This window comes from Etheostoma cragini, chromosome 8, assembly GCF_013103735.1.
Source record: "Etheostoma cragini isolate CJK2018 chromosome 8, CSU_Ecrag_1.0, whole genome shotgun sequence".
Lineage (NCBI taxonomy): Eukaryota > Metazoa > Chordata > Actinopteri > Perciformes > Percidae > Etheostoma > Etheostoma cragini.
Genome location: NC_048414.1, coordinates 28,572,389 through 28,582,729, shown reverse-complemented (window position 1 = coordinate 28,582,729; position 10,341 = coordinate 28,572,389). Strand labels below are relative to the sequence as shown.

General features: G+C 39.7%; 1 protein-coding gene across 1 annotated transcript in view; it reads right to left on the bottom strand.

The window, feature by feature from the left end:
- Positions 1-493: 493 nt before the first annotated feature.
- The window catches only part of LOC117949496 (leucine-rich repeat-containing G-protein coupled receptor 5-like), a 16,065-nt gene continuing 6,217 nt past the window's right edge, over positions 494-10,341 (bottom strand). The window contains exons 5-14 of the mRNA XM_034879796.1: positions 8,294-8,509; positions 5,322-5,390; positions 5,170-5,241; positions 4,788-4,859; positions 3,925-3,990; positions 3,163-3,234; positions 2,144-2,209; positions 1,897-2,010; positions 1,495-1,568; positions 494-678 (exon numbers count right to left, since the gene is read on the bottom strand). Coding sequence (XP_034735687.1) covers positions 494-678; positions 1,495-1,568; positions 1,897-2,010; positions 2,144-2,209; positions 3,163-3,234; positions 3,925-3,990; positions 4,788-4,859; positions 5,170-5,241; positions 5,322-5,390; positions 8,294-8,509 — 1,006 coding nt within the window. The remainder of the gene's footprint in view (positions 679-1,494; positions 1,569-1,896; positions 2,011-2,143; positions 2,210-3,162; positions 3,235-3,924; positions 3,991-4,787; positions 4,860-5,169; positions 5,242-5,321; positions 5,391-8,293; positions 8,510-10,341) is intronic.

The window sequence follows — 10,341 nt, the reverse complement described above, 5'->3', positions numbered from 1 at the left end:
AACATTTATTTATGAAATAATACATGTTGAAAATAATTACTCCAGTAAAGTATAGATACCCAAAAATTCTACTTAAGTAAGGTAACAAAGTATTTCTAATTACTTGACACCTCGGACCACCATCTATGTCAACATATTAGAGCTCCATTATTTAGTCTAAAAAACATCTATTAAGTAATCTACAGTGACTAGGCCCTATGACATTTAAGAAAAGACAGCAACGAACAATGTCCCATGTTCTTCCTTCGTTAGGGGTGGGACAAATTTCTTTTATTGAAGATAGAACATCTGTTTGCATTTAATCTCTTCTTTGTAGCTACTTTCCCTCCCACTCCCGTTAGAATAGAACCGCCACATCTGTCTGCAATGGCCTATCTGTACCACACAGGGGGAGCCTTCACTTAAAAGAGTCAGAGCAAAGCTGCAGACGACCGCACAGCTGATCTGAGAGCAGCTCTTTCTCCTGTTTGCCATCCTGATGAAGATGAAGACCTTAGAGGAGGGACTCCAGATCCTGGATCTGTGTCCTTGCTGGATCGGCAAAGACAGCCTGTGCTGGGAGGTGGAGGACGAGGGGGAGGAGGCAGACCAGGAGCAGCAGGTTGAAGACGATGGAGACGATGAAGATGAAGTGAAGTAGCCAGAGAGACAGCGTGTCCGGAGAACATGTGGACGGACCTGCAGGTGGACACAGGGGAGGAAGTCTTTATTGTAACATCTCTAAAGTATACACTGAACATTAAAAACATCTTGTTATCAACATTTATAATTCAAATAGTTTAATTTATTTTAAAAAGCTAGTGTTATAGCCAGGATTTTATTATATATCATATTAAAATATAGTATCTTTTATTTATTTGGTTTTAACCAGATAATTTTACACTCTTATGTATCTTCTGCTCATAATGTTTAAATTCTCTGATGAGTTAAAATTAAGTAAATTCTGACTGAATAAACTCTATGATCCCCTTAACTAGCCTACTGCCAACTATTTGGTTAATCGGTTTGAAAAATGAATAACAAAACTTCTCAGATTCCAGCTTCTTAAATTTATTCTCTCCTCTGTGACAGTAAACTGAGTATATTTAATTTGTGGACAAAATTAAACATTTGAGGACGTCATCTTGGGCTTTGGGAAACTCTGATCCATTTTGTACCCATTTCTGTCATTTTAGAGACTAAACAGCTAAGTGATTAATTGAGATAATAACCAACAGCTAAGTCAATAACAAAAGTAATTGTTTGTTGCAGCCCTTCCTTAGAGTACAGGAATCGGCAAAAAGGAGCTGTAGCACCTTGCCCCAAAAGGGAAACTGGCAGGCAACACAGGGCTTGGCTTAGCCGTGTTCAGCAAGGGGGGAGAACTGCAGACCCCGATCCTAAGATCACCTTCTGCTGTTCTTTAGTTTCTGTGACTACTGGCTTAAAACCCAAAAGTGTACCTGCTCTATACGCTAGACTCCCTTTAAACAGAATGAAACAGAGTTGTCTTACTGTTGCTGTCCTCAGAGCTGGTAGACTCACAGTGAAGAAACACACAGGTAGATGTGAACAGCTGATCTGACTTCCTGCAAACAAATCAAAAACTGTGTTGTTACCTGAGTCGGTGGTGTTACCAGAGTCTGTGGTGTTACCTGAGTCTGTGCTCTTTTTTTTTAGATTCAACTTTATTGTCATTACACATGTACAGGTACAAGGCAACAAAATGCAGTTTGGGTCTAACCAGAAGTGCAATAGCAGTAAGTGTCTTGCCTGAGTCTGTGGTGTTACCATAGTCTGTCGTGTTACCTGAGTCTGTGCTCTTACCTGAGTCTATAGTGTTACCTGAGTCTGTGGTGTTACCTGAGTCTGTGCTCTTACCTGAGTCTGTGTTGTTACCTGAGTCTGTGCTCTTACCTGAGTCTGTGAGTCTGGTGTTGGTGGGAGACTGTTAGCTGCAGGTGTCCAGACTGTCTCAGGTGAGTGAGACTCATCACAGAGACAGAGGAGAGGTGGTTGGAAGACAGATCACTGATGGAGACAGTTTGATTGTGAAAAGATGGCTCTGAGGTCTCTGCTTTGAACTCAATTATAAAGTTATGACACGACATATCAGTGTGACCTGAGTACAGAACAAAGCCAAAGAGGGAAATTAAACACTTACATGTTTTGTATCTTTCTGCATCTGCTGAAGCTGGGCAGACTGTGGATCAGGTTGTGGGACAGATCACTGCAGACAGACAGACAGACTAATATGCAGCAAAATTGGACAAACGTAACAGAATAAAGAAAATGACAACACCCAAACTTGCAATCCGACCAGCGGTGTCATGTTGCTGGTTGTTACACTAGATTTGGTTTAACAAAGACGCTAGAATAGATGGATAGACATTTGTTGATCTTTTTGGAAATTGATCTTGCACCATACAGCTCATCAGATAGATAGACAGACACACACAACAACACAACCACTAAACCAACAACAACAACAATACACAAAACCAACCATCTCTACATCATAACATATAAAGCCATCAGGCCCAGTGGGCTATCAATAGTAAAATGCATCATCAGGATAGAACATAAGATAAGAGACAATAGATGTGTCACACCTCCATGTTTAACAATATATCTATAAATGTTACAGCTCAAAATGACTACACTTCAAATTAACGACCAGTTGTCTACCTGGAAGTGAGGAAGGTTGTTAGTGTTAGTGCGGTGTCATAGTCATTCAGTCTTAAGGTCTTCTTTGTGCATGCATATGTATTTCAGGCCCATATGTATAATGTGTGTAACAACAGAACGTTAAAACAGGATTTCCCCATCAAGGATTACTGTGCATCTTCCAAAGATTTTTAGGACAAAGTGATACACAGCCTTTGTTCTGAGGTGTTTTAAGCTGATGTTTTTATATGTATCTTGACTTCTTCTTCTTAAATGTTCTTATTGTCTTATCAGAAATGTCATATAGTAAGTATCTGTTAAGCACTTTTTGTTGCATTTCATGCATGAACTGTGCTCTATTAATATAACTAATATTTTTCTTTCCCCCGTTTTGCATTTTCTACTAATACCCTTCATCATGAGTCAATTTTAGTTGTTTCATCAGCCTTAAAACGTTAGTGTAGATGAATGTAAATGTTGAAACAAACAGGTTAGATGAGATGAGAGGACTCTTACAGCTTCTGCAGGTGGGGCAGCTCCTCACACATGTTGTCAGGTAAGGTGGAGATGTGGCTTCCTGTGATGGAGCTGAACACATCAAACAGTCTCGGATAGTTATTCAGCCAGGTTTCTCGATTTGTTCAAATCAGTGACAGAGAACTGAACAACATGACTAGACCCTATTTTGATTTTGCTCCTTTTTTGTGTGTTATACAGTTGTTTGTGTACGTAATAGATAGTTTAAAGAAAAAAAAAAAAACTTTTTGCCTACCTGGATTGCCTCCTCTACATTCCTGTTTCTAATTTCTCAGTTAGTTATGTCACTGATTGAAAATGCCAGCTCAGTGTTTCAGATGTGCTGATCATAGGTGATGCCTGAGCAAGCCCAGCCTGCCCAGCGGCTTTTTTGAATTAAGTTGACCAATCACAACAGAGCGGGCCAGCTGACCAATCAGAGCAGACTGGGCTTTTTAAGGAGGGCGGGCCAAGAACTCAGACAGGAGCTGTCATACAAATAACCAGCACTGTACAGGGAATAGTGAGTGAGTGAATGAGGGAGCGGTTTCCAACACAGCCAGAGTGTTTCAGGTAGAGGAATTACTGCAATGGGCGTATGAGAAACATAGTTTTTTTAACATCAAACTATGTAAACCTATTCTAGTAGACCCCAAGAGTACAAATATGATGCTGGAAATGAGTATAATAGGGGCTCTTTCATAAAGTAGAGTATTGGGATTATGACTGATGTTAATCAATTGTTAATTAAACTGGACTTACAGGGTTTCCAGTCTGCTGGTCCCAGTAAAGTCTGGTAACTCTGTGATGAGGCTTCCACTCAGCAACCTGACACAAAAAAAAATACAGGAAAAGAACAACAAAGAAATTGTATTTTTTATTTGCTTTGTCATTATTCCTTAGTCCGACTATCAGCAGGTCAAGCCGAACTCAATAGATCTGAGATTGAGCATTGGTCTGGGGAGTCTGCTCTGTGTTCTCTCTGCAGTAGAGGCGGGACCAACGGGCATAGTTCTGATCACTCTGTACGCATTTGGATAGTCCTTCAACCAATCAGACCAACGATCCGGGTGACGTAGCAGCGTCAGCGGCATCAACGGGCTGCTGCCATGCTGTGCTTTGGGGGCCGGCTTGTTGAATGTAAACGAGAAGCTGCTGGCCGTTGCTTCTCTAGCTTCATCACGTTAAATCTGCGCAAGGTGGATATGCCAGTTTGTGATTGGTTCTCGCAAAATTTGACACATGCAATAGAGGACAGACATTAAATTAAAGTAAAATAAATATATGGTAATGCAAAAATAACCCCCCAAAGGGCCAAAAGTGCAACAGAAAAATAGCACAAACGTTTTTTGAAATAAATGCGGCGGGCCAATGTTTATTGCGTTATTAAGTTTGATGGTCTAGACACCATTGGGGGAAAATGACTATACATATACAGCCTCTATAGCCCTTATACTTTAACATTGCGAGTGAGTCTAATCGCCAATCACTTGCTTACAAAACATATCAACCTGTCATGCACCATGTTCTTTTAAAGGTATTTCACACTTAAAGGAAGTCTCTCCTTATGGAACTGTATTAACACACATTCATTCTATCTGTGTTTCTATAGCATGGATACATACAGAGTGTGGAGGTCTGGCAGCAGCTGGAAAGACGAGTGTCCCACAGTGTGAAGAGGATTATTCTGGATATTTCTGTCAAGATCAGCAAATATGTTGAAAACATGAAATCATACAGTGCAGACATTTACCATACCCCCCTCCCCCATTTCAAAGTATGTTATGCATTATACAAAATCCCAATACTAAAAAGGCAAACAGCATTGTGGGTGATCAGGGACACTCCCTTGCATACTCATTTGAACTTTTGCCTTTTGTTGCCAAAAATGCCATGTGATTTCTGCTGCAAATTTCCCCACAGGAACAATAAACTAACTAACTAACTGTTAATTGGGATCAATTATGATGTGAATTGTTTCGGGACCAGTGTGAAGGTTTTACCCACATCGCCTCGATGGAAGGATTTCCAGAGAAGCTGTTTCCTGGGACGACTGAGATGTTGTTGTTCTGGAGATTCCTGCGGGGAATACATTTGACAAGTTTTATTTATCCGTTTTTAAAATGAATGTTAAAAAAAGAAGTGTGTGTTTTCCTCACAGGTCTCTCAGGTTGTTCAGGTGTCGGATGGCTGCAGGGAAACTGCTGATCCTGTTGAAGCTCAGATCTCTGCAGACGCACAAAAGACATCAACACGGAAGATCCAAGCATCAGTGTGAAAACCATCAATCAGTAACAATCATCACTCACAGAAGGCTTGTATCATGTGGATGTGCCGAGAGTCTTGTTGTCCTTACTTGGATTTCCACATGGAGGCAACATTAAACTACGGACTATCATTTAAGTTAAACATTGAACTTTATTTTATTATCTAGTTTAACAGTCAGTCATACTGGAAAAAACAAACATTAACTACTTTAAGCTAGATTTATTTCTGGGCTAAGTTACGTGCTATTGAATCAGTGCAATCCTCACACACTCGCCCCATACTGATACTACGCTACCACGACCCCAACCAAGTACTTCTGTTTAAAACGTTTAAGAGAATGTATGAATGTATGTAATTATTTATGAGAATGTAATTGTTAGGAGACAGCATTGTGCTGTATTATCAATTATTGCTGGTGCGTCATTGACATAGATGTTTAAATAACTTTTCTAATTATTAAAAGAGTCATTCCAGGGTAGTGGCTAGTCAGTCAGATTAAAGCCCCTCAATAAGATTTAGGAAAAATGAATAAGAAAAAAGTTTGAAATTCAGTATTAGTAAACTCCAAATACAACTCTGCTATATTTCATATTGAACTTCTAAAGTCGCTTAGGTAATCTCTGTCAGACTGTTGTTTTGTTCGACATATATAGAACTTTTGATGAAGATTTGGAGGACTTTTATAGTGACCTCAGAGTCTTTGATGTGTGTGTTTGTGTGTGTATGTGTGTCTATAGACACAGTAGTGCCTTAATGTGTACGTCTGCTCGGAAACAAAGAAACCGCAGGCAGATCTATCTCATACAGCTCTACGTTGTAATAGACCAGTCTGGATGAGTGCCAGCCAGATGCATTCATGCTGCAAAGACGCCACAGTGAACCTCCTCACTGAGTACCAGAGTTCCCAGGGAAGGATTCAAATCAAGGGCAACTGGCCTTAGTTAAAGGGACTCCGAAGACGTTGCATCTCTCATGCGTGAGGCTCCTTTGCTTCTGGCTGAACGAGGGAAACCAAACCTCTGTCAAGGTGATCGATGCCGCTTCATTCATTAGTGCCCTTCCCCCTCCGCAAGGGCGTTCAACAATTGCTTTTATATTGAATATACAGCCAAGTAAAATTTAGCTAGCAGATGAAGAATACAAACAACTAAATCCCCAGTTAACTTAATTTAAATTTGCAGGAACTAAACACTCATACAATAAAGACATAATCAACTGTCCTCCGAACAGCAGCTGTCTCTTTTTTCTTTCTCTTCCTTTTCTGCTAAGTGTCTGCTCGTGGTGTCCGTGCTTTTCTTCTACATGCTCTCACAATCACCCCTGATAGGCGGCCTTTTGCACAGCCCTGTTTCTGATCCTGTGGGGGGCCGCCACTCCAAAACCAACTTAGAAGCAACACTGGGAGGACACGCAGCAAAGGGCCGCAGGTCGGACTAAAACACAGACCGCTGCAGAGGACTCAGCCTACATGGGGCGCAGGCTCTTAACGGGGGAGCTAGAGGTCGCCCATGATTACAGTCTTTAAAAGTAGGCTCCAGACACCTGTTTCACAGCCTGAATATGCAAACTCTCTGGTTCTGTGGGAATCTCCGAGTATCAAAGTCAGCAATTTCTCCTTTCAGTGTCATACCACTGCAGTTTGAAAAACACTTTCCCATCTTTTTTGGTTTGGAGCACAACTTATTATTGTGAACGTCAGTTGATATGCAGGCCAGATCAAAGTTTGCAAGGGGCCGGAATTGGCCCCCAGGCCTCGAGTTTGACAGATGCCATCGTTTCTTTTCTAGTTTTTGGGCTGAGCGTGTGCAGTAGATGCTGTGACCACACATGGCGAGGCCGTTTGAACTGCACTGGTGGCTCAATTAAAGGATTAACAACATGAAACTACCCTTCACCCTAAATCCTCATGTTGTTTACAGCGTCAACACAGCCGTTTGAATGAATATGAATTAAATGGGAATTAATGTGATGTTTTGGAGAAAAGCTCAGATATTTGGTGTCAAGTTCTTGAAATGCTGCTTCATTTCATGAAAAAATGAAATGTGTTTACGTGAATGTTTCGGTGCTCTAAATGAGTTTACCAAAGTCTAAGGTTATATATGTTATTAAAATAGTATAAAAAGAGTTTTGTCAAACATTATTGGATGCACTTCAAAGATTCAGTCTGTAAAAGATTTGAGTTACTAAACGTTTATGATTGTATGTGTTCATTCTAATATGAAATGAAAATAAATAATAAATGTTCAAGTTGTTAGAGTAAAAATAAAGTGGATTTTAACAAACATTTGCTGTTTTTTCTGAAGAATGTCCTTCAATTATAAAAATAATAATAATAAAAAAAGTTATTAACACTTGTTTAATTAACATTCAGTAAATTGACAACAACAATGTGCAGAAATCTTTAGAGAACATATGAGGACACTCAAATTATGTTAGAGAAAGACTTATGACATATTATATTAAGTCTTAAAATCCAGTTTAGGTGAAACCAGTCAGAGTGTGGTGACATTTCTATATTCTATTCTGTCTATTTTAACTTTAGAGTGCCCTTATTTCTCATTTCCCTTTATATTTTTTGTTATTCATTTGAAAATTGATGCGGAAAACCTAAAATTTTGACAGAGATGAATAAAGTGCTCAATCAATAAATCAATGAATTAATCAGTCAATCGATCAAAACTTTGAATACAATTTTTCAATTTTGACGCAGGAGGACAACAACTTCCTAGGCGACAGGAGGACAGATAATAAACACATATGATGGCCGAGCAGGTGAGAATGAGCCACTTCGCAATAAAGTGAGAATAATAGAAGAGAGTTAACAAATGCTAATATATTATTATAATTATCAGCGTTGACTCACAGCAGCAGCAGCTGTCCCAGGGAGCTGAACGCTCCGTCGGGGACGTGGCGGATGTCGTTGAGGGCGAGAGTCAGAGCCTGCAGCGCCGGCAGGTCCCTGAGAGCCAGAACGGGGACCTCCGTCAGGACGTTGTCATCCAGCCGCAGGTGGAGGAGGGACCGCAGGCCTTTGAAGGAGGCGGCCGGCAGATGGGACAGCAAGTTAGCGTCCAGGCGTCTGGACAAGACATCAGGAGACAGACCATTTAAAAGTGGAAATATCAATAAAATGTAAAATTGCTACTACTTAATATGTTGTCTTCTACTTTAATTTGAATTTTACGGAAGCATATTGCTGACATGCAGAACATATCAGAATCACATTATTATGTATTATTATTTTTGGTAATAAAAAGATGTTTTTCACGTTATGACAACACGTAAACTAATCAAGTTATAACAAAAGAAAGTTATATTACAATGTACTACTTATTGCCTTGCAACATGAAAAGTTTCACGTAATAACAATAAAGGATCCTGTTATTAAGCAAAACTTTTCATGTTTTAACCTGAACATTTGTTGTGTTGTGTCATGTTTTATACGTAATGTGATCCTTTCTGCTGTAACATGAAACTTCTGTTTGAATGAAGACACGGTGTGCACGCAGATAATAAGTATGGCCCATATATCCGATTTGATTCATTTCTACTGAGAATTCTGCTGCTATTGAGGACGATGGATGATACTGTGATACACGTGGACACCACAGAAGGAGTTTGGATGGGGCTGTACAGATACAGAAGGAAGAATGCATTCACCTCCATAGTTCTGATCTTTGTTTTAATTTTTCTATGTCAAAAGCTTCCACCAAAAAAAGAGAGAAAGTTACATTCTGAAGAACAGATTTCTGCTGGTATCTTCTTTCAACCAACACAAACACTCAGTTTCTTTCACGATGTGTTTATTGCGCCAATTGATATTGCGATCCATCTGGAGCGCTAAGCTGATTTGGGACAGGCTAGACCTGCTCTATCTGTAAATTATAGAGCGGTCCAGACCTGCTCTATCTGTAAATTATAGAGCGGTCCAGACCTGCTCTATCTGTAAATTATAGAGCGGTCCAGACCTGCTCTATCTGTAAATTATAGAGCGGTCCAGACCTGCTCTATCTGTAAATTATAGAGCGGTCTAGACCTGCTCTATCTGTAAATTATAGAGCGGTCCAGACCTGCTCTATCTGTAAATTATAGAGCGGTCTAGACCTGCTCTATTTGTAAATTATAGAGTGGTCTAGATCTGCTCTATCTGTAAATTATAGAGTGGTCTAGACCTGCTCTATCTGTAAATTATAGAGAGGTCTAGACCTGCTCTATCTGTAAATTATAGAGTGGTCTAGACCTGCTCTATCTGTAAATTATAGAGAGGTCTAGACCTGCTCTATCTGTAAATTATAGAGCGGTGGGAGCATTTCACACACAAACAACATGGAAAAAGTGTGTTTACTGCAAGATGTGCAAAAGGGACACGTTTTTTATTCACTCGCTTTTTTTGGCCCATTCATTTCAATCTGTTGTCATGTGTATATCCTGTGCTTTGTCGCATATCAGTTATTGTTGACAAATACATATGTGTGTTTCGTTCTTTTTAATTTCATTTAAAAGTTATTTTATAGTACTTAGTCATCTTAAACTGTGTTTAAATGTGGTGTATAAATAAACTTAACATGCATTTACTACAATTATGTCAATAATTTTATGAACAAGCTTCAAGTGATTGTGGCTGTGTGTGTGTGTGTGTGTGTGTGTGTCTTTATTGCACTGTGAAAGTGAATAAAGGGTTGGAAATTAATGCTTTTATTTATCCAATTCATCCGAAAAATATTCAACAGATAAATCCATTAATAAACTAATCGTTAGTTGCAGCCCACTTTGCATTGCCGTTGTGTTTGTAATTGTGCTATACACTATAAATGAACTGCTTTGGTTTGGGGCGCCCGGGCAGCTCACCTGGTAGAGCGTGCACCCCATGAACAAAGGCTCGGTCCTTACCACCCCAGGTTTGATTCCGAC